Source organism: Gossypium hirsutum, chromosome A10, assembly GCF_007990345.1.
Source record: "Gossypium hirsutum isolate 1008001.06 chromosome A10, Gossypium_hirsutum_v2.1, whole genome shotgun sequence".
NCBI classification, from domain to species: Eukaryota; Viridiplantae; Streptophyta; class Magnoliopsida; order Malvales; family Malvaceae; genus Gossypium; species Gossypium hirsutum.
In genome coordinates, this window is record NC_053433.1 from 8,842,186 (window position 1) to 8,865,174 (window position 22,989).

Here is a 22,989-nt window from a genome sequence, read left to right on the forward strand (position 1 = left end):
ACAAAATACGACTAATCTAAAATATTAATGTTATAATAATAATAATTTCTGTCATAAAGGGCAGCCGCCCACTTTGCATTAGACGTCCCCAGCTTTCTATCATTTATTTTCAATCATTGATGTAGAATAATCCTTTTACCGTTTCCAAAAATAAAAATAGATTATTTCCTAGTTTTATCCCTCCACTTTCAGAAGTTTATTTCTTTGTTTTAATTTATCAAAATTAGATCATTGCACTTTATTAAATTTGATAATTTCAATTTTAATCTCTTTTAATAATCAATTGTTTAATTTATGTCTTTTTAGCTAGTTAATTGATGAAAAATTTACATTTTGATCCCTCCAAAAAATAAACAATTCAATTTAAGTTCTTCAAACAAAAAGATAGCTTTGACCACTCTAAAAATAATTATTTTATCTTGATTTTTTTTAAAAATTTTGTTTTCTTCGCCCTTAATTCCTTACATATAAATTACTAACTGTTGATTTCTAGGTCAAAATTTAACAAGGAGATTTAGCACTATTATTCAATTGGACTAACTCCTCAATTTTTTTATATAAAATAATAGAGTTTAATTATGAGAAAATAGAGTGATTAATTTATCAGATTTCATAAAATAAGGGGGTAAAATTTAGAATTAAACTTTAATATAAAAAACTATAAATGTTTGCTTTTTTTGAAAAGAGCATAAAATCCCTTTCGATAAATGTGCACGTTTTTATGCTGCAGGTGCGTTTCCCTGCATTTTCTACTGACATTTCTCTCTCCTATTCTCCGCTTATTCGTGTGTTTTTTGGAGTGTTTAAATTTGTTAATTATTTTAATCTAATTAACAAATTTAATCAATGGTTATTCTTTTTTAATTAATTTATTAACTAATAAATTTGTAAAGGCTTGAAATTGTTTTTCTTGGCTATTTTTATCGATTTGTTTAATTTTCGGCACATGTGTTGGATACTTTTTGTTTGGATTGTGACATACAAAAAAGGAATTTCATTCTTATCGAGTTAATTTTATTTGGATGGTTCGTTTTGGAATGTTTTTGAAATTTATATTTATTCTAATAAATTTTGATGTCACATTTTGATTTGGTTTCTTAAATATTATTTCTTGAAATTAATTATGAATTTAATAAAAAAACGAGTGTTCCAAAATAATCCTTCATTCCAAAAAGAAAAAAAAATCAATAATAATAAATATAATTTTTTAAAAATAAAAATTGTCGTGAAGATATTTCAAAATTTTTTAAAAGAAGTTAGATAAAATAAAACTTCAAATTTTGCATATTCAAAAAGAAATAAATTAATCCTAAAAATTTTTGGTACATATTCAATTTTTTTTTTTATAATTTACGGTTTTCCATTTTATTTGTATAAAATAAAATTGCTGCAGATACTAAGTGCGATGAAGGAATAAATGAAGGAGTTAAAGTAATAAGTAGTTGGATTAAATTGCAATAATTGTGAGTTAATATTGAATAGGTTTAAGCAAAGGTAGGAAATGGCGGGCAAAGAGTAGGAGGAATAGGCGATTAGCCATTAGCCTTAGCTGTCTGTCTCTTAAGGATTTAATTTGGTTTGATGGGCTAAATAGCCATAAATGTGAAACTGAAAAGAGGGAAATTGGAGGTTCTAAAGTCCTTGTCTGCCTTTCTATATCTATCTTTCTCAGTCTCCCAGCAATGAATGGCGTAAAATTTGGGAGATTTTGATTTGGATTTCGCTATTCGGGATTCTGGATAGGTGACTTTCTCTCTCACTGTGACCTTCAATTATTTTCTAAGACTAATATTTTACTACTAATTATTTACTGTTCTCCCTTTTTAATTCTTTATTATTAGCAGTGTTTATACATTAATTATATGATTATAGAAAACATTTCATTTTTTGCTTCTTGGAGGTTAGATTGTCCATTGAGAGTGGATTCTAAGCAAAGTCTCGTCTCAGATTATATTCAAAGAAAAAAAAGTTACCTCGATTCTTGTTCATCCAACAGTTCGACAACAACAGCAACAACAACAACCAAAAAGTTATGGATTAAACCAAGCACTGAACTGAATTGAATTGAATTGTGCTCTGTGTTGGAGTTGAAGATGGATAGAAGGAGTTGGCTATGGAGAAGAAAGTCGACAGAGAAGAGTCCAGGCGAAACTGAGAGTTCAGGAGGTTCCATTTCATCTTTTTCTGAAAGATTCTCTGATGAGCAGGTATATATCTTTTTTCTTTATTTGGTTTTCTTTGTCATTGTCAATTTATTTGGAAATATTAATATCCTGCAATTTTGTTGAATGGATTCTTCAATTGTGTTGTAAGTATGTCCCTTCTTTGTATTTTGATGGACTCGTATGAAAAAAATTCGGGTTATTTTTGTTGTTGTAAATTGAATGATATCCAATGTTGTTTAACCAAAATTAACTCAAGTTGGTTGTTAGCCCCTTGATGATCCTCTAGGCTGCTTATTTCAAATTTATTATCATTCTCAAACTCTGATGAGAGTTGAGACCAATAATTGAGTCTGGACATTCTTGCTTAGGCAATCAGTTAGCTCCATCTACTTTTGTCTTTTAAATGTTTCCTTTAAGGAGCTCAAGTTTTGCTGAAAATGTTCTTGGATGCTTTTCCTTTTTGGTTAATCTCTGCATTTTTGTTGCTTTGATTCATTAATTATACTTTTTGCTACAATTTTATAGAGAATGTACCAGGAAGTTCTAGTCTTCTTGTGTTTATGAGCATAGTTGGACTCAATTTTATAAGAAGGCAATTCTTAAGAGCAAGAAGACTGGAGCAATAGCATTGAAAAATATGAAGTTTTCATTGTTGCCCGTCTTTAGTTTCATTTGCGCTTGAATATCACTTGTGAGACACCGCTTCTGATTTACGTTAGAAAGAGTGATTAACCTTAAGGCATTGAAGACCTCGAGAGCTTGAGAAGCTAAAAATATTTGGTTTGAGCACTCAAGAATGATTCAGGAATTCTTTATAAGCTTTTCAAAGCTAAGTTAATATTCTTGAAGTGTCTAGTTTTCCTTTCTTAGTAAAAGGAAATTGTCATTGGACCTGTGAAGCCATAGGAGCCTTCAATCACCTTTAACATACGGAAAGGAATTATAGATCACTATTGCATTAGGTTCTTGCAAAGTTTAGAAGGCTGTTTTCGAAGTTTTCCCTAGCCGTAGGCTAGTTTTAAGCAGTCCTGTTTATTACACAAGCATGATTGATCAGACTTTAGTTCCTTCTAGACTTAAGGAAATAAATGATGGTAGTGGGTATGTATTTAAGGTGAGCCAGAAGGTGCTCTTTGGATGATTCAGGCTTGTGCTCATCTGTCACCAGTTTTATCTTTCCTATTTTTTCAATGAATTCAAATATCTTGGACTTTATGTATAGTTTGTCTTTATAATACGTTATACGGTGACCTACGTAACCTGTAAAAAAGGTCCTTGATTGTTGTATTATGTTCTTGTCTTAATAATTTTCTTCTCACATGATGATAGAGATGTGAGGCTGGTTTTAGAGTTATATGTTCCGTTTGTATGTTTGTATGTAGTAATAATGTCTTTAGTTTCTGCTGGTCTGGTTTGGAGACAATCTGATCTTTCTTTGTTTTCAAAGGCTAGCGCCACCATTAGTTCTCAATCACTGGAAGTTACATCAAAAGCTGTACCTGTTGATGAAGAAAACAACAATGTGAGATCTCTAACAGAGAAATTATCTACTGCTCTTATGAACATCAGTGCCAAAGAAGAGTTGGTTAAGCAGCATGCTAAAGTTGCAGAAGAAGCTGTCTCAGGTATCGTTATTCTAAAAATTTATTATTGTAGTGAGAAAAATAACATTAAAATCAGCACAATCTTAAACAAATTGTTTTGAATAGCACAGGTTTTTACAATCATGATCTCCCCTCTAATTAGAAGACTATGTGGATATGTCACAGTAGTACTGTATTCCTATTTGAATTACATTTTAGTCAAAAAATCAAATCGATATGTATGATGGTGCGGAAAATGGCAGCAAATATAGCTTCTATGTTCATCTATTTATTAAAGAAGGTCGCCCGAATGGTATTTTACCTCCTTTTTTGTTTCATTGGCTGTGATTTACTGATATACAGCTGCAAGGGGGATAAGAAAATAAAACAGAGAATGATAGAAAAACTTTTTGAGAGATGAAATGTTTACAGAATAAACAACTTAGTAGTTCTATTCATGTTTGTGGTCAACTAATGAGTAATAGTTTTTTCTTGGTAGCACGTTTCTCTTGGAAGTTTAGGGTTCTTCTTCTCTCTCTCTCTCTCTCTCTCTCTATATATATATATATATATATATATGAAAATCTGCTGCAACAGAGAAGTTAACTGCTTGCTTTATTTTTCTTGAATATGAAATTAGGCTGGGAGAAAGCTGAAAAGGATGTAGTAGCTTTGAAGCAACAGCTTGATGCTGCTATGAAGAAAAATGCAGCACTTGAAGATCGAGTTGGTCATCTGGATGGGGCACTCAAGGAATGCGTTAGACAACTTAGGCAAGCAAGGGAAGAGCAAGAGCGGAAAATCCATGAAGCTGTTTCCAAGAAATGTCATGAGTGGGAATCTTCCAAGTCTGAGCTTGAGAGTCAGCTTCTGAATCTCAAGGCCCAACTTGAAACCGCCAAAAGTGACGCTGCTGCCTCAGTTGATCCTGACCTTCAACTGAAGCTTGATGCATGTGAGAAAGAAAATTCAGCCCTTAAACTTCAGCTCCATTCTCGAGCTGAGGAGCTAGAACGTAGGATTATTGAGAGGGACCTGAGCACTCAAGCAGCTGAAACTGCCAGCAAACAGCATTTGGACAGCATAAAGAAGTTGGCTAAGCTTGAAATCGAGTGCCGCAGGCTAAAAGCCATTGCTCGTAAAGCATCGCCTGCTAATGATCAGAAGTCTTACACTGCCTCCTCAATTTGTGTTGAATCTTTTACAGATAGCCAATCAGACAGTGGGGAGAGGCTACTTGCTGTTGAAACAGATATGCAAAAGATGAACGGGTTGGAGATGAATGGATGTGATAGAAGCCGCTCAGATGCATGGGCGTCTGCACTCATTACAGAACTCGATCAATTTAGGAAGGAGAAGGCCGTTGGAAGAAACATCATGGCGCCTTCAGTTGAAATCAATCTCATGGATGATTTTCTTGAAATGGAAAGGCTTGCAGCTTTGCCGGATACAGAAAGTGGAAGTGGTTTTAATGATGCCGGTCCGGTATCTTATCAAAACAGTATAGTTGAAAACCCATTGAAGGCTGATCTTGAAACCTTAGTCCACCGAGTTGCTGAACTAGAGGAGAAGCTAGCACTGACCGAAGAAGAAAAGTCGGAAATGCAGATAGCTTTCACTGAATCTCAAAAACAACTTAAAACATTGCAGAATCAACTAAGCGAAGCTGAGATAAGGTTCAAAGATGTGCAAACTCAATTAGCTCTTGCTGACAACTCAAAGCAAGCTGCAGAGAAAGAAGTAAAAGTCGCCAACATGAATCGACAAGTGGCAGAATCAAGACTTAGAGATGCTGAAACTGAAATAAAGACTTTAATGTCGAAAGTGACTTCGTTAGAAGAAGCATTCGGAAAGGAACAAGCATTGTCTACTGAAAACATGAACAAGTGCAAAGAATTGGAGAACGAACTTTCTAAAATGAAATGTGAAACCAAGCTCCGACGGGAGGCTGAGCTCCAACATGCAGCAAAATATAATGAAGAGTTGAAGGTGCAGCAGGTTAGTTATTTAGTATGCTTATTTTAACTGTAGGTATTGCTCGCATCAAAAGAGAAATCTATTCTTTTAAGAAGCAAAGCTTATATGCAAATGTTAGCTCAAATCGAAACTGCATCACTTCAGTCTATTCTGTAAGTTCGCATTTTCTATTGCATTGCTTCATGTAGGTTCATCTAGAAGAAGTAGGAAGTAATTAAAACCGACTTTGGTTTTTGGTTAAGTCGGCTTAAATAATTTTATTAGTGAGTTATTGGTTTCAGTTTTCCAAACCAAATACCAAATAAACTGAATAAACCAACATATATAACCGTTTCCATCTCCTCACCTTAAACCCAATACCCATACCCATACCCATACCCATACCCATACTAAAATAGTTTGGTTTGGTTAGGTTAAGTCGGTTGAGGATGCTATGGTCGGTCATTTCAGTCGGTTCTGGTGCTTCAACCAGTTTAATTGATATTTTCTACATAAAAACTGAACTGGTCAAACCGATGTTTTGCTCACCCTCTACTTTTTAGCATCGATGTCCAATATAATGCTGTAAAATGACTGAGATTCTGGAGGTTTAGAATTCTGCATTTGTCTTGAAAAACTGACTTGAGTTTTGCTATTTGTCATGATTTTATATGCTTATGCTACTCTGATTCTTTGTTTCTTTTAGAAACTTGTGTCAGACACATATAAGGATATCACTCTCTGAGTATCTTCCAAATTCATGAAAAAATTTAAGAAAAGCTTAACATACCCTTCTTGGGCAGATACCTGAGTCTGGGTAACATAGTTTTATACTGCCTTAATTTACTAAGCTTTGGATGACTATTAGCTTAATTCCCCAGGTGCAGTGACAATCTTTTTCTCCAATCCATGCACATGCTCATTGTGCCAGTTGCTGTTTGAGTACTGGGGAGTACCAACTTCAAGTGCTGGTTTTTGGTATAAGATGCATAGAGTTTGGTATAAGATGCAACTCTATGTTACTCATACTGGGAGTGAGATTTGGATAGACCAATCCAAGGGTTAGGATAGCCATCCAGATCAGTAGGTCTAACCTGACCTGACCTAGGTTTGACAAGATAATTTTTACTTGAATTAAAATTTAATAATAAAATTAATATTTTACTTAAAATTATAGAAATATTAATATAAAAAGTTTGCTAGATCACATTCGGTATAAATGGTCTTGGCTAAGAGATTTGAAAATTATTGGGCTACAATCTGACCCAACTTGTGAACATATTTAAATACGGTTATGCATGTTAAATTTTTATCAAGCTTTTAATTCAAGACTGTAAACTAAATTTTTCCTAAAAGTTTTTGATAAGTGATATTTTCAAATCCATATACTAGACAAAGATATTTTAAGAAAAATGCAAGCGAAGATGTGTACGAAGTAAACTGACGTGGGATGTGAGATGGGATTAATGAGCCTTCCATTTTATTTCTACAAAAATTGTTCAAAGAGTGATTGTCAATTGGCACAGTCATTTGTGAATTGTTAGCTGTAACGTTATCAATTGGCACAGTCATTTGTGAATTGTTAGCTGTAACGTTATAAACATGAGAGTGGTTATATGCAGGACAAGGAGCTATCAATTGCAGCCCGTAAATTCGCAGAGTGCCAGAAGACGATTGCTTCACTGGGGCAGCAGTTGAAATCACTTGCGACACTGGAAGATTTTTTGATAGACTCTGATAAGCCATTGGAGCTTGTAGATGGAGGATTAAAATGTACTGGAAACAGTGAGAAACAACCAAAACTGGGTGTTACTGGCATGGAATTGCCTAGAAGAGACTCTCCTGAGTTTTCTAAAATTGTAGGTGAGTATACTAAATCTTCAGAGAATCAGAATAGCAATGCTATTATCAAGGAATCTACATTACCAGTTAAACCTGTCATCCTCTCTAACAGAACTCGAACCGGTTTTGGGAATATTTTCCCTCGCAGTAGGAGTGGGAAACCGATTTGAATATCTGTTGTCACTCATATTTGGTTTTAGACCCAAATCTTTAGCTTGTGAAGCACCAGGTATATATAAAAAACACTCAAAACGAAAAGTAATTACGAAAAGTAATTACTCAAAGAAAATTAGTATACAAATATAGCATTTTTTTTCCATGTTTTCACTTTCCCTTATATTTATAAGGTTGTTAGTATTGTTTTGTCTTATTTCATTATCTTATAATGATAAAATAATAAACTTCGAATTTTATCTCCATTTTTTCTATTATATCAATGGATTAAAATGAATTATTTTTTCTTTCCCTCATTAAACTAAGCATGTTCAAAGGTTAAGAAATTCGAATGAGTCCAAAAATTTATATGTTAATAATAGAGTTTTACTAAAAATAAAAGACTTTAAAAAAATAAATTTGAAATAAAATATTCATTTGGATAAAAGCTTCAAGCTTAGCCTTGACATTTAAGGTGGAAGCTCAATTCAAACTGTCTTTTGTTTTCACTTATGTCAAGCATTACACCCATATTTTTACGTAATTAATTAATTATATTAATTAATTGTATATTTTTATTTTGTTTTGTAAACATCTCCTAATATATATTATGAAAGTATTAAAAATAAAAGAAGATAAGAAATGAATATACCGAATAATCACAAAAGTACGATTTACTATACTGATTAAGAATAAAATCACAAACCCAAATCGTCTACATACCAACAATACTGTAGCCCCAAAGGTTAGAGGATAAGTGAAATGCTTAACAACTTGGCTGTTTTTTTTCTAAACAAAAACGTGGGGTGAAAGTAAAGGGACTTTTCACCTTTTTAACCTCACGAACTGCTATCTGCAGTTTCTTTTCAGATTTTTTATTTTCAAATGTAAAGTGCAAGAAAACTGATATATTATGTGAGGAGTTTTAAGTACATTATGAACGTCTACACTAACATTTTCCACCTGTACGTAATTGTCACCTATTCTCACACTTAAGTATAAGACATCATTATCTCTTTTTATTTTTCTTTAAGTTTCATATAGAAAGTAGGTCGCGTAATCAACATACATTATTTTTGAGAGCTGGCAACCATATAACTGTTAGGTGTATGTGGCAGCTCGTGAATATAATTAAAATTTGCATGCAATAGCACAGATTCATTTAGTTCCATTTCCAATTGTTCATGACCTATTTTATTATTAAAATGATAATCAACATTTTGTATTCACAAATTTGTTCACTATTAGAACATAATTTGTCCGTCTATTAATACAACTGAATGAGACACTATAATAATCTTTCCTTTTCCTCAAATCTCTCTATTTCAATTCAACTACTCTCTAGATATATTTCGTTAAATCAAATTATACTTGATCATTGATAGCATACTAAGATAGCTAACATTTAACTAAAAATATAAAAAATGGTCAAAGGTCATAAGAGTACGTTATAGAGATATCTAATTGATCTCATGGGTCTCGCACAACTTAAAAGCAAAGATTGAATCTTCTATTACCCATATTGGTCATTCCATGCACATGTGGTATGAAACACATGCTACTGCATTACTTTCCCTTTTCTTGGGGCGTATGTCTGTTATTAATATTTCAATACCATACAAGTAATAGTTTAGATATACTCAATATCTAACTTGATTTCAATACCATACAAATAATTTATGCAAATTACTATTTATTAACCGAGATCATTCAAAATGTTCCCTAATTGAACCTTCGAGGTCCAATACGAGCATTAAAATTAAGTCGGGACTTAATCGGGGACTCTAAGAATTTTTCACGGGATTACAAAAATTTTCCAAGGTGCAAGGCTCACACGCTCGTGTGGTCCAAGGGACACGCCCGTGTGACCCTGGGACACGCCCATGCTAGAGGCGGTGTTCGACCCTATGTAACTCTCTGACTTGTGCACACGGCCATCCTACACACCTATGTGCTAGGCCGTGTGGTTAATTAATTCAATTCAAAATTAAGTGTAGGTTTCACATGGCCATGACACACGCCTGTGTTATAGGCCGTGTAGCACACACAGCTGAGACATACACTTGTGTCTCTCTGCCCGTGTGCTCAATTCTAAGCATTCTGTTTCTCAAAATTAAGGTGCAAGGGACACACGGCCTAACTACATGCCCATGTTACTGTAACATACTGAATTAGGGTCTAGTTAGAACAGTGGTTTCGGGACCACAAATTTGAAATAGAAATAATTATTTTATGATTATTTGATGGTACATGATATGATTTCATGTTTGTGTGAAATTTTCATGAAGAAATTCTATGCCTAAAGTGTCTAATTTGACTCTAGGGACTAAATTGAATAAGTTGTAAAACTTGTGTTCTAGAAGCTTCAAGCATGAAATTGCATTGGATCATTAATTAGAGGTTCTTAAATAGAAATTTGACCAAGTTTTAAAATTTTGGACAAAAATGGGCATGAATAGGAAAAATTGGAAAGAAAGGCCTTAAGGGCATTTTTATCTTTTGGTAAATAAAAGAATAAAAAGGGAAAAGTCAAGTCAAAATTGTGTCCATCTTCCTCCTTGTGTGCCGAAATTTGCAAGGGTTCCATAGCTAGGGTTTTCAACTTTTCAAGCTTGATTGTAAGTGCTCTCTAGCCCCGTTTTTTATGTTCTTTGTATTTTTGAAGTCATTGAAGCATGATCTATCCATTTCTAGCCATATTTTGAGCTAGGGTTCATGTATGAAATTTGACCCATTTGTGACATGTTTGTATTTTGATGTTTAATGGAAGAAAATGAAAGATTGATGTGTGTTTAACATCTCTTACTAAGTGATTTTTGATAGAAATGCATAAAAAGGACTTTTTTGTAAAAGGTGTAAAAATGAGTAGTAAAAATGTGAAATAAAGGAAAATGTGGGTTGTATGGGCATGGTATAGGTTCGGCTAGGCTTGAGTAACAAAGAAAATGAATACATTTCATTTTACGAGCCTAGGGATTAATTTGTAAATATGTAAAAGTTTAGGGGAAAAATCATAATTTTTCCTAAATATAGTTTTTGGACTGATTTGAATAATGTGATGATTAAATGAGCTGAATTTTCTATTATAGATCAAGAAAAAAGAAGTCTGGACCTAGACCGGAGAAAGAACAATATTTTGGACTAAATCAAATTAATTGTCCATATTTTGTACCGAGATAAGTTCATGTGTAAATAATGCAATGTTGAATCATGTTTTAATGCTTTATTAATGTATGAGTTTCGATGTTTAATTATTCTGACGAGTGAATGAACGACTTTATGGTCAATGAGAATGACACTGTGAACGAGTTCGACGAATACGAGTTATCGAGAAAATCCCATTTGAACCTTAGGAATAATGCAGGATACAATGTGACATGTTACTAGGAACTATGAGATTATGAGCTCATGAAATTATATGTATATGTGATTTTGTGAATCCAGGTGCTAGTCTTGTACGTTCTACCGGTGGTTGGGTAGCCCAGCATGTGTTGCCGGTACCTGTCAACTTGTGTGAGCAGCCCAAGTAGTTACGTCTTGACTGTCAGCTTGTGTAAGTAGGCTCATGATTAGCTCGAAAGCGAGCAATGTGTGATTGTGATATGAGGTAGATGTGGCTATGTTTGAAGCACTATATGCAAGTCTTCCGGGTATCCAATAGTATTCTAAGTGTTCAATGGGTAAACTTGTGAGTTATTCGACAAGTAAGTCAAAGATGAGGAAATATGACAATGTCTTACGAGTTGGTACAGGTATGTACGGAAAACTCATATGAATGAGCTCGGTATGTGATGAGCTTTTGGTAAGATTGAAAATGTGTAGGTTATGTCTTCCAATTTAAGCTATGCCTATGAATTTATGATAACACATAAGTAAACTATGTTATGTCAATGGTATTTATATATATGATCATGTTGCTATTTATTTGCATGTGAACTTACTAAGCTTTATGCTTACTCCCCTCTCTTTTTCATTTTCTTATAGTATTGCCAAGCTAGCTTCGGGATCGAAGGACATCGGAGGCTCGATTACACTATCAACTGGACATTGGCTATAGTTAGTCTCAACATTTTAAGTATGACATGTATAGGGACTTGGTTTTTTTGTTATATGTCATATTGGTCTAGCCAAATGTGTTGGCTTATGGTAATATTTGATTAATTTTGTATATGGCCATGTGATATGGTTTATATTGATTATTTGGGTTGTAACCCTAATCAATTATGCATACATGCAAGGTGTTATGCTTGACGTGACTGCTTGTGGATGAGATGTGTGACGAATGGCACATGTGCTAAATGAATGAATCATGGATAATAAGTGATAAACCGTAATTTATACATATTTGCATCCCATGCTCAGCACATTTATGGATGGTTTCTCCTTAAATTTGGTGAATTTGATGCTCCTAATCCTTTAATTTCATGTTTTATACTTAGGTGAGCATAGGAGAGTAAAAAGAGCGAGAAACGGGCCAAAAATAGAGAAAATGGACCCACATGAGAAATCAACACGGCTTGGACTTCCTCACATGGGCGTGTCACATGGCCGTGTCCCTTTGGCAGGATCGAAGCACGACTTACACGGGTAGACTACATGCCCGTGCCTATTCAACAGCCTTGACCACGGGCTGGAGTAATCGTACACGGGCATGTCCCTACCGAGCCCAAGTATAACCCTATTCAGAAAAGGCCAATTTTGAGGGCTCTTAGGCATTCTAAAGCCTATTTAAACACCTGAGGAGGCACTTAGGAAGGGGGACATACAGTGGGAAGCAAGGAATTACTCAAGGAAAGACGATTGATCCACCTCAGAAGTCGGATTCATCATCAAGACTGAAGATCTTCTTTCAAGTTCCTTCAAGAGTTTTGAGTTTTCTTATGTTTTGTTATCTTTATGCTTTTGAGATGTTTTCTTTCATAAGTATGAACTAAACCCCCTAAATACCTAAGGGGAATGAAACCTAAGACAGATCTTGTTATTATTATTTGAATTGTATGATAAATATTTGACTTGTTCTTAATTATGTGTTCTTAATTCTTGTTTTAATATTCCAGGATATTGATTCAAGTTGATGTTCTTATTCAGAGGAGGAATAGACCCTGTCAAAGAATAAATTTGTCATAATTAAGCGGAGTTGATTGCATGCCAAGAGATAGGGTGATAAGATTTTGCCGGATTAGGGTGAAACTTAATAAGGGGATCCATAGATCGAGTTAATGCAACACGACGTTATTAGTCTCGAGAGAGATAATAATATGACTTAGGGATTTTTACGGAAAGTCAAATGAATAAATCGTCTGATTCAGAGTCAAATAACAAGTGAAGTCTAGGTGGATTTTTCCTTAGGTATTGTCTTAATCAATCGAATTTTCCTAAAACCTTTTCCCCAATTTCTCTCTGTGCACTCTTAGTTTAGTTAATTAATTTAGATAAACAAATCCCTTAATTTTTAGGCTAGATAATAAAAAGAAAGTAATTACTAGTACTCTTGGTTCCTTTGGGTTCGACAATCCGGTCTTGCTAAAGCTATACTACTGTTCGATAGGTACACTTGCCTTCATCGTGATAATAGTTAGTTTCAAGAACGCTTAATTATAAATTTTTAAAACCTGTCATGAATATCACGTATCAAGTTTTTGGCACCGTTGCAGGGAACTAGAATATTAGGAGCACTCAATTTTTATTACTTTAGCCATTTTACTTTTTTTTGCAATTTAAATTTTTATTTTCTTCTCTAATTCTTCATTTATTTTCTTCTGACAGGTTTTTCTAGTTTATGACCAGAAGAAAGCCGTCAGGACCATTACTGTTTGATAGTGAGATCGATCGCACAGTTCGCAGAAACTGAAGAGAAATAAGGTGAAGCTTAAGATACTCAGAGGAAGAGCAAGAGGACGATATTTCAACCACAACCGAGGAGATGGCTGAAAACTAAGAAAATCCACTACCTCCTCTGATTGCTGCTAACCAAAATCCTACTCCACGTACTATGTATGATTATGCTAAACCTTCTTTAACAGGAACTGAATCGAGCATAGTTAGGCCTGCTTTAGCTGCAAATACATTTGAACTGAAACCTAACACAGTTCAAATGATACAACAGTTTGTTAAGTTTGATGGTCTGCAGGACGAGGATCCCAATGCTCACTTGGAAAATTTCTTAGAATTTTGCGACACTTTTAAAATCAACGGCGTTTCTGATGATGCCATCCACTTTCGGTTGTTTATCTTTAATTGAGGAATAAGGCCAAACAGTGGTTGAAGTCGTTACCATGAGGGTCAATCACTACTTGCGAACAAATGACTGAAAAGTTTTTATTAAAATATTTTCCTCCGGCTAAAATAGCCAAATTACGTAATGATATCTCTTCTTTTGTGCAGATGGATTTAGAAACACTCTACAATGCATGAGAGAGATACAATGACCTTTTGAGAATATGCCTTCACCATGGGTTACCACTTTGGCTACAAGTTCAAACGTTTCATAATGGCCTGAATCCTTCAATTCGATAGATGATCGACGCAGTCACCGGCGGAACCATCAATAAAAAGACACTTGAAGATGCTTATGAATTTATAGAAGAGATGTCACTGAATAATTATCAGTGGCAAGTCATGAGGACAAAGCCAACGAAAACAGCTGGCGTTTTTAACGTCGATTCGGTCACCATGCTCTCTAATCAGGTAGAACTCTTGAATAAGAAAATTGACGGTTTTCTTGGTTCTTCACAGGTTCACCCAGTAATGCAGTGCGAAGCAAGTGGAGGTGGATCAAGCAATTCAGATTACCCACCCTATGGCCACAACATGGAGAACGAGCAGTTAAATTACATGGGTAATAATCCTCGATCTCAAAATAATCCTTATAGTAACACTTACAATGCAGGATGGAGGAACCACCCAAATTTCTCATGGGGAGGCCAAGAGAACCAGCGACCACCACCACCTCCAGGCTTTTAACAACCACCCTACCAACAAGAGAAAAAGCGGAACCTTGAGGAGATGATAACAAAATTCATCTCGGTGTCAGAAACTCTTTTTCAGAATACCGAGACAGCACTTAAAAATCAACAAGCATCGATCCAAGGGCTCGAAACTCAGATAGGTCAACTCGCTAAATTGATATCTGAACGACCACAAGTAACACTGAATCTAACCCAAGGAGCAAATTAATGCAATTACCATTCAAGATGAGGAAGGGTTAGTTGCACCTGAACCAGAACCGAGGCAAGAAACAATGGTAAGTAAAGGTAAGGGTGAGGTGGACCACAATGACCAGAAATCGGTAAGTAAAGAATACAAACCTCGTGTGCCATACCCAAATGTGACAAGGAAAGACAGCATAGAAGAAAAATTTGGTAAATTCCTTAAATTATTAAAGAAGTTACATATTAACTTACCATTTATTGAAGCTTTTTCGCAGATGAAACGTAGTCAAATTCTTAAAGGAGCTTTTAACAAATAAGCAGAAGTTGAATGAGGCATCGCATGTGGAACTAAATGCAGTTTGCTCAGCCATACTACAGAATAAGCTGGCCAACAAATTAAAAGATCGAGGGAGTTTTACGATTCCTTGTTTAATTGGTAGCCTAGATGTAAATAATACTTTGGCTGATATAGGGGCTAGTATCAATGTCATGCCTTACAAAATGTTTAATCAACTAGGTCTTGGGAAACCCAAACAAACTAGGATGAGTATTCAATTAGCCGATAAAATAATCAGATTTCCTAGGGGGATTATTAAAGATGTACTCGTTAAAATTGACAAATTTATATTGCCAGTTGATTTTGTTGTTCTAGACATAGAAGATGATAGTAACGTTCCTTTAATTTTAGGGAGACCTTTTTTAGCAACCGTTAGAACAATAATTGATGTTGGCACAAGTGAACTCACAGACGAAACAATCACCCTTCAAGCTCGTAATTCGAGTAACACATCGAAAATTGAAGGTGGTTGTATAAATCATTCTACTAAAACTGACCATGTGGTGCAACCTACTTTGAAGGAAATAAGTTCGAAGAACATACACGAGCCATGTTCAAGCAACAACAAAGGACCTATCTATAAACAATGAAAGCTACAAATTGAGGAACTAGATGAATGGCAGATACAGAAACCAAGCCAAGACGAGCTCAATACATCACCAAATCAACTTAAGGTTGGAGACAAAGTACTACTAGATGCAGCAGATCCTCGCATTACCACTTCTGAACCTAATGAAGAAAGTCCTCTCACGGTACTCAGTATTTTCCCATATGGTACAGTCGAGGTAATTCACCCCAAATTCAAAACTTTTAAGGTAAACAATACTCATCTTAAACCTTATATTGATAAAGTTGATAGCAGGGATGGGGAGTGTAAACTCCTTGAGCCACTATGATCACATACCAGAGAGGTAAGTCAAGCTTAGACTATAAATAAGCGCTTCTCGGGAGGCAACCCGAGCACTAATAGTGATGATTTATTTAAATTTTAGTTTTTCACATTTAACCTACTAACTAAGTCTTGAAACACAGGGTTTTCCCATCTACACGACCAGGCACATAGGCGTGCCTTAGGCCGTGCACACACCACAGGAGGAGATACGGCCATGCGACACGGCCTTGTGAAAACAAGGCAAAAATTTTTCCCCAACACGGGATGCAATAAGTCGCCACGGCCATGTGATAAGGCTGTGGGCGAAACTGCCGAACCAACACGGGCGTGCAACACACCCGTGTTTTGAAACCGTGGACAATCCTGTTAATTTAGCACGGGCGTTCGACACGCTTGTGCCCAGCCCTCGTGGTTGACACTGTCAACTAACATGGGCGTGGGAGAAGCGAACGAAGCAAGACACGGCCGTGCGACACGGTCGTGTGCACCTACACGCTTAAGGAACACGGGCGTGGGGCGAATGTCAGACGCGCCTAAATTTAAAAATCTTGAAACACACGAGCAAAAATTAGGCACTCCCGTGTGCCCCAAAATCTATATAAACCATTCACTATTCATCATCCCGCTCCCCAAAAATTCCTAACCCGAGCTGCTGCAACTCTACACGACCTACCTGCCACGCCCGTGTGCCGCTTACAACACTATTTCTGATGATCCAAGCTTCTCCCTTTTGCGTTTGTTTACTCTTTTCACTCTATTTTTTTTAAATATTTTGCCTATTTGAAGTTTTCTCTGATGCATTTGACTATTTTAAGTGAACATTCATAGTAGAATAATAGAAATACTCATGCTTATTATTAAATAAATTTTCCATTTTTTATATTACATTAATCCATCTTTTGTGTTTCCATGGATTTTATGCTTACCCATATGCATTCATACATTAGATATTCCCGTCGTATTATTCTCATAGTCCTATTTTAATAACTTAATATATTTGCTTTAGTTGTTTTAGTTTTGTTCTCTTCATCTAATACGCGAGTCTTATGAAATATTCCTATTTAGTTTTGTTTTTCCATGCTATTTTTGGGGCGTATTGGTTGAACTTCGACTTTTCAATTCAGGTATACAATGTCATCCTCACATGGTAAGAAAACCGCTGTCCCCGCCTAGAAGAAAAGGAAAGGAGCAGCGTCATCCTCGGGTCCTACCGTGGAGATTAGGCACCCTTTCCTCGAGTTCCCCTTGGGACCTCAAGAGGAGCTATTTCAGATATTACTGGCCCGACCCCTAGGTGTGGGCTGCTGCATTGATTGGGCGTCACTTGAACAAATTCAGATGGCTGACGCAGTCTGAGCCCTCCTGACGACTGAACCGTGGGGGCTCTTCTTTGAGATCATCGAACCGACATACCTCGAGCTCATGATGAAACTATGCTCGACCATCCATCTCCAAGTCGTCATGACAAACTTCGACGATCCTAAAATGGTCCAATTCCGCCTTGGTGGTCTAGTGCACCAGTTGAGCGTACCCGAGTTGGGGATTGCATTAGGGCTATACACGGAGGAGTTCATGGACGACAATGAACTCGACACCCTCCACCGCCACATCTACTACTCTCCCTCAAAGTGGTGGAAAGACCTCGTCCCTGCCTCGGCCTCTTATGATCCTAGCCACTCTAAGGCATCGGCCCTCGCCCCATCCCTGCGATACCTATATGCCATCTTGGCCCACACACTGACGGGAGACGGAAGAGCACCAGCGTCGTCAACACTCACGACGCCTATTTCCTATGGAGCATGGCGAATGGGTACGTCTTTGACTTTGCCTACTTCATCGCCCTCGCCATCCGCTATTAGACGGAGCGATATAGGAAAGGGGTCATCTCTATTGGGCCCTATGTGACTCGATTGGCATGACACTTCAGGCTCCTCAACACAACGACACAATCATTGTCCCTCACTCTCATCGACCAAATGTCCCCACAGGGCATCTCGAGCATGCTAAACATGAGGATGATCAAGAAACGACGTGGCACCTACCCTCCTCAGTACCGCCTTATCCAGTCCACCGAAGAGGAGGACCCAGAGGACATTACTGATGATGTCCTTCCACGTCATGAGGACCCACCGTCTCAGCCACTACCCATCCATCGTTCAGTTCATGCGGCGGCCTCATACTCTGACATCGCTGAGCACCTTACTCAATTTGAGCAGCAGTGCTTTCAGCGTTTTGATCATATTGATGCTACACTTCACCAGATTTGTCATCACCTTCACATCTCATCGCCACCACCACCTCGCGAACCATCCGGTAATGATGATGTTTAAAAACTTTTTATTTATTATTTTTATTTTCACTTTTATCTTTATTTATCTTCTTTAAGTACTTTTATTTTATTTTCCAATATTAGTTTAATTTTAGTTTTTACGATTTTTTCGGCTATTTCATTACGAGTAATTATGCCGCCTTATATTTCCTAAAGAGTTCCTGATTCTATCACAGTTATAAAGAGCTCCAAAACCCATCATCACATAGGAACTAAAAACTCCACTGGCAACAGTTCTTCACGACTGCCATGTCCTGCTCGACCATGACCATAGCCACCACCAGATATAATATTCTTTTGGTGCAGGACTTATGGACTAATGAACCTCTACCACCACCGGAGTATCCCCTTCACTCTCATCATTACCTTGGCTGATTATCCTCCATAACTCTAAATTAAGGAGTTCATTCATCATTTAGGAAGTTTCGCTTCTCTCCTTATCTTATGATTATTTATCTATATTTTTCAATATATCTATCTTTGTACATTGAGGGCAATGTACATCTTAAGTGTGGGGGGTCTTTCATATCATCATTAGAAATCCCTGAATTTTGTCTTATTCTCACGTGAATCACTCATATCACTATTAGAATGAATTTTACTTAATTTATGATTTTTATTGATATGTCTTGAATTAGAACATAGGCATTTATGCATTGATTGTTTAAACTTTAAGACATTAGGGAATCAAGCATGATAAGTTGATTTTTGTGGAATTATAAACTTTTAGGTTGTTTCCCTAAGTTTAGGTATTATCGTGTGTTGAAATTCACAAGTTTAAACATAAAAAAGCCATAATTTTTGTGAGATTTTGAGCCTTTAGAGCATATGTTATTTCTTTCATGCTCACTTTTATTATGAGTGCGCCAGTATTGATTTGTTATTCTAGAACTTGCTTGATTATGCATGTCAATACCACACCATTTGATTTGATATATCAAGATAATAAAGGCACTTAGGTTTATCCCACTCACTCCACAAAAGCCTACCTTCATAATTAACCCTTAGCGAACCCCTTTGAGCCTAACAAGCCATTAATTGATTTACCTCAATATTAACCCATAACCTATTATTGTTGAAATCCCCTAATTTGATCCCTATTTTTGTTGAGATTTGATTTGAACTAATTGCTTAGCTATGTTTTGCTCTTCTATGCATTTGACTTGTTCCTAAAAAATATATATTTCAATACATATTAGTAGTAATTCGTCATTTTTGACCTTAAGTGTTAATTCCATATTCTAAGAAGAAGCTCACTTGTATTCAACTAATAATTAGTTATTTTTCTAGTTAGGTGATTTCTTCAATTCAATCTCGATTCTAACTTTTTCTTTCAGCTTGTGACTACACCCCTTAACCAAAGCCACATTACAACCCTCTAAAAGACCTTTTTGATTGATGTATCACTCAATTTATAGTGGTGGAGATTTTCAAGCAAGCCTATGGTAATCATATTGACTAATGAGTGCTTTAATTGATGTCCTTAAACACCTTGAGTGATTTGAGTGAATCTTTAGTGAGGATTTTAAGCTCTGTGATATTTTGATCAAAGGTAATCACTTAGATAAGGGGAGACACCTATGTTTTTGTGATAAAATACTCAACTTGGAATGTTTGAAACTTTGATGTACTTTTAGTTGAATTTTCAATGTATGAATACTTATGAATTATTTTGAGATATTATTGATAGGGTTTATAAATTGAGAAGAATTTATTTTGATTGTGAGTTGAGGATTTTGCTTGAGGACAAGCAAAATCTTAAGTGTGGGGGTATTTGATAAATCGTATTTATACATATTTTTATCCCATGCTCAGCACATTTATGGATGGTTTCTTCTTAGATTTGGTGAATTTGATGCTCCTAATCCTTTAATTTCATGTTTTATACTTAGGTGGGCATAGGAGAGTAAAAAGATCGAGAAACGGGCCGAAAATGGAGAAAATGAACCTACATGGGAAATCAACACGGCCTGGACTTCCTCACACAGGCGTGTCACACGGCCGTGTCCCTTTGGCAGGATCGAAGCATGACTTAAATGGGTAGACTACACGCCCGTGCCTATTCAACAGCCTTGACCACGGGCTGGAGTAATCACACACGGGCGTGTCCCTGCTGAGCCCAAGTATAACCCTATTCAGAAAAGGCCAATTTTGAGGGCTCTTAGGCATTCTAAAGCCTATTTAAACACCTGAAGAGGCACTTAGGAAGGGGGACGTAGAGTGGGAACCAAGGAATTACTCAAGGAAAGTCGATTGATCCACCTTAGAAGCTGAATTCATCATCAAAACTGAGGATCTCCCTTCAAGTTCCTTCAGGATTTTTGGGTTTTCTTATGTTTTGTTGTCTTTATGCTTTTGAGATGCTTTCTTTCATAAGTATAAACTAAACCCCCTAAATACCTAAGGGGAATGAAACCTAAGACAAATCTTGTTTTAATATTCCAGGATATTGATTCAAGTTGATGTTCTTATTCAGAGGAGGAATAGACCCTGTCTAAGAATAAATTTATCATAATTAAGCGGAGTTGATTGCACGACTAGAGATAGGGTGATAAGATTTTTCCGGATTGGGGTGAAACCTAATAAGGGGATCCATAGATTGAGTTAATGCAACACTAAGGCGTTAATTAGAAAAAGATTTGAATTAATCAACCTAGGGTTAGACGTTATTAGTCTCGAGAGAGATAATAATACAACTTAGGGATTTCTACGGATCAAGTCAAATGAATAAATCGTCTGATTCAGAGTCAAATAACAAGTGAAGTCTAGGTGGATTTTTCCTTAGGTATTGTCTTAATCAATCGAATTTTCCTAAAACATTTTCCCCAATTTCTCTCTGTGCACTCTTAGTTTAGTTAATTAATTTAGATAAACAAATCCCTTAATTTTTAGGCTAGATAATAAAAAGAAAGTAATTACTAGTACTCTTGGTTTTGCTAAGCTATACTACTGTTCGATAGGTACACTTGCCTTCATCGTGATAATAGTTAGTTTCAAGAACGCTTAATTATAAATTTTTAAAACTTGTTGTGAATAGCATGTATCAATAAGTATGACCAAAACTATGGTATAATTGAGTAAATTGAAAGTAGGTTTAGCATGATGAATGAATATGAAATTGGTGAGGAATGCCATATGAAAGCATGATGGTATGGATAGGAAATATGTTGACATTACAAAAGCTTGGGTTAATCATGTTTATGAGTATTTGAGTGACTAAATATACTATGTTGCATGCCATCAAATATGAATGAGTGAATGAGCATTTAAGGGTGTCAAATGGCTTGGAAAATAGCCTCAAAGTTGTCTACACGGGTAGGCACACGGGCGTGTGTGACACACGATTTGCCCTATAGGCGTGTGATCCGGCCATGTGTACCGTACACCCTAATTAATGCAAAAAAGAATTCCCAGTAGTAAACACACGGGCAGAGACACGGACGTGTGTCTCTGCCGTGTGAAGGGCATGACCTTAGTACATGGGCGTGTGCCCAGGTCATGTGAAGTCTGCACCTGATTTTGGAATTTAATTAACCACACGGTCTGAGCACACGGGCGTGTGACTTGGTCGTGTGACTTTATTTTGGTTGATGACGTCATAGTAAGAGAGTTACACAGGTTGAGGACACGGGCGTGTCCCAAGCCACACGGGCATGTGTGATCACATGGCCTACCCACAAGGGCATGTGTGACCACAAGGCTTACCCACACAGGCATGTGACTCTCCAAAATAAGAAAAATTTTCTAAATGTCAAAAAGGTTCTGAAAGTTCTCAATGTAGTCCCAAACTGCTCCCGGTGTATGTTTTGGGCCTCGTAGGCCCTTTTAAGGGTCAAATTGCATGTGACTGAAAGGTTTCAAATTTGGATGAAATTTTGTGGCCCGGATTTGTATGCTTGTTTAAGTTTAAGTTCGGTAATGCCTTGAACCCTGTCTCGGAGTCGGATACGGGTAAGGGGTGTTACAGTTACCATGCCGTGTGTCACACACGATCTAGACACAAGCCCACGTGGACAAAATGAAGACATTTCTTGCTTCATTTCTCACCCAAAATTTCACCCAAGACCTGCACTTGAAACATACATCCAATACCAACCAATCCAAGCATACAAATTAAACAATTCCATCATTCATCGTGGCATACCGTCACTTGCATATGGGATTATAAACTTACCTTGGATTAACATAGGCATTAACATCATTTGATCACATATACTTAACACATCACATATGAATATATCATAATAACCTACTTAATCATACCAAAATAAGCCATTACTAGCCATTCCAATGGCTAGGCTACAAAACATCATTTTCATGCCACTAATGGCCAAGTTGTCCTATACATGCTATTATACCAAAATGATTTTACTAAGTATACCCAAAATGACTAGTTGATAGTGTGACGATGCTCCAATGATATCCAACCTTCGCTAGCTTCCGAGTACTATAAAACAGGGGAAATAAAAACGGAGTAAGCATTACTTGCTTAGTAAGTTCGTATAATGGAAACTAAACTTACCAATCCCGTTTATTAAATCTAAGAATACAATATCATGCTTTCCATCCATTAGCAAAATT

General features: G+C 36.2%; 1 protein-coding gene and 1 non-coding gene across 5 annotated transcripts; one reads left to right on the forward strand and one right to left on the reverse strand.

The window, feature by feature from the left end:
• The first annotated feature begins 1,409 nt into the window (after positions 1–1,409).
• LOC107897331 (filament-like plant protein) lies at positions 1,410–7,965 on the forward strand. Of its 4 annotated transcripts, none has more exons than XM_041079751.1 (5): positions 1,410–1,743; positions 1,906–2,207; positions 3,618–3,790; positions 4,389–5,746; positions 7,327–7,965. In XM_041079751.1, exons 2-5 carry the CDS (start codon positions 2,200–2,202, stop codon positions 7,714–7,716), a joined length of 1,929 nt encoding a protein of 642 aa, XP_040935685.1. In that variant the 5' UTR covers positions 1,410–1,743; positions 1,906–2,199; the 3' UTR covers positions 7,717–7,965. The 4 variants fall into 4 exon arrangements, with proteins under 4 accessions (XP_040935685.1, XP_040935686.1, XP_040935684.1 ...); XM_041079752.1 differs by having other exon boundaries at positions 1,482–1,743; positions 1,997–2,207; XM_041079750.1 differs by having other exon boundaries at positions 1,483–1,743; positions 1,997–2,207; positions 3,613–3,790.
• A 6,085-nt stretch (positions 7,966–14,050) lies between these two features.
• On the reverse strand, positions 14,051–14,157 carry LOC121208757 (small nucleolar RNA R71). The gene has a single exon (XR_005903882.1). It is a non-coding gene; the product is annotated as a small nucleolar RNA R71 (small nucleolar RNA).
• Positions 14,158–22,989: the final 8,832 nt, after the last annotated feature.

Bases quoted from the DNA above. Each gene is read 5' to 3' on its own strand.
- LOC107897331 (XM_041079750.1), top strand. From the start codon at position 2,094: ATGGATAGAAGGAGTTGGCTATGGAGAAGAAAGTCGACAGAGAAGAGT. The intron at 2,208-3,612 runs GTATATATCTTT...TTGTTTTCAAAG, and splicing joins AAAGATTCTCTGATGAGCAG to GCTAGCGCCACCATTAGTTC. The intron at 3,791-4,388 runs GTATCGTTATTC...ATATGAAATTAG, and splicing joins TGCAGAAGAAGCTGTCTCAG to GCTGGGAGAAAGCTGAAAAG.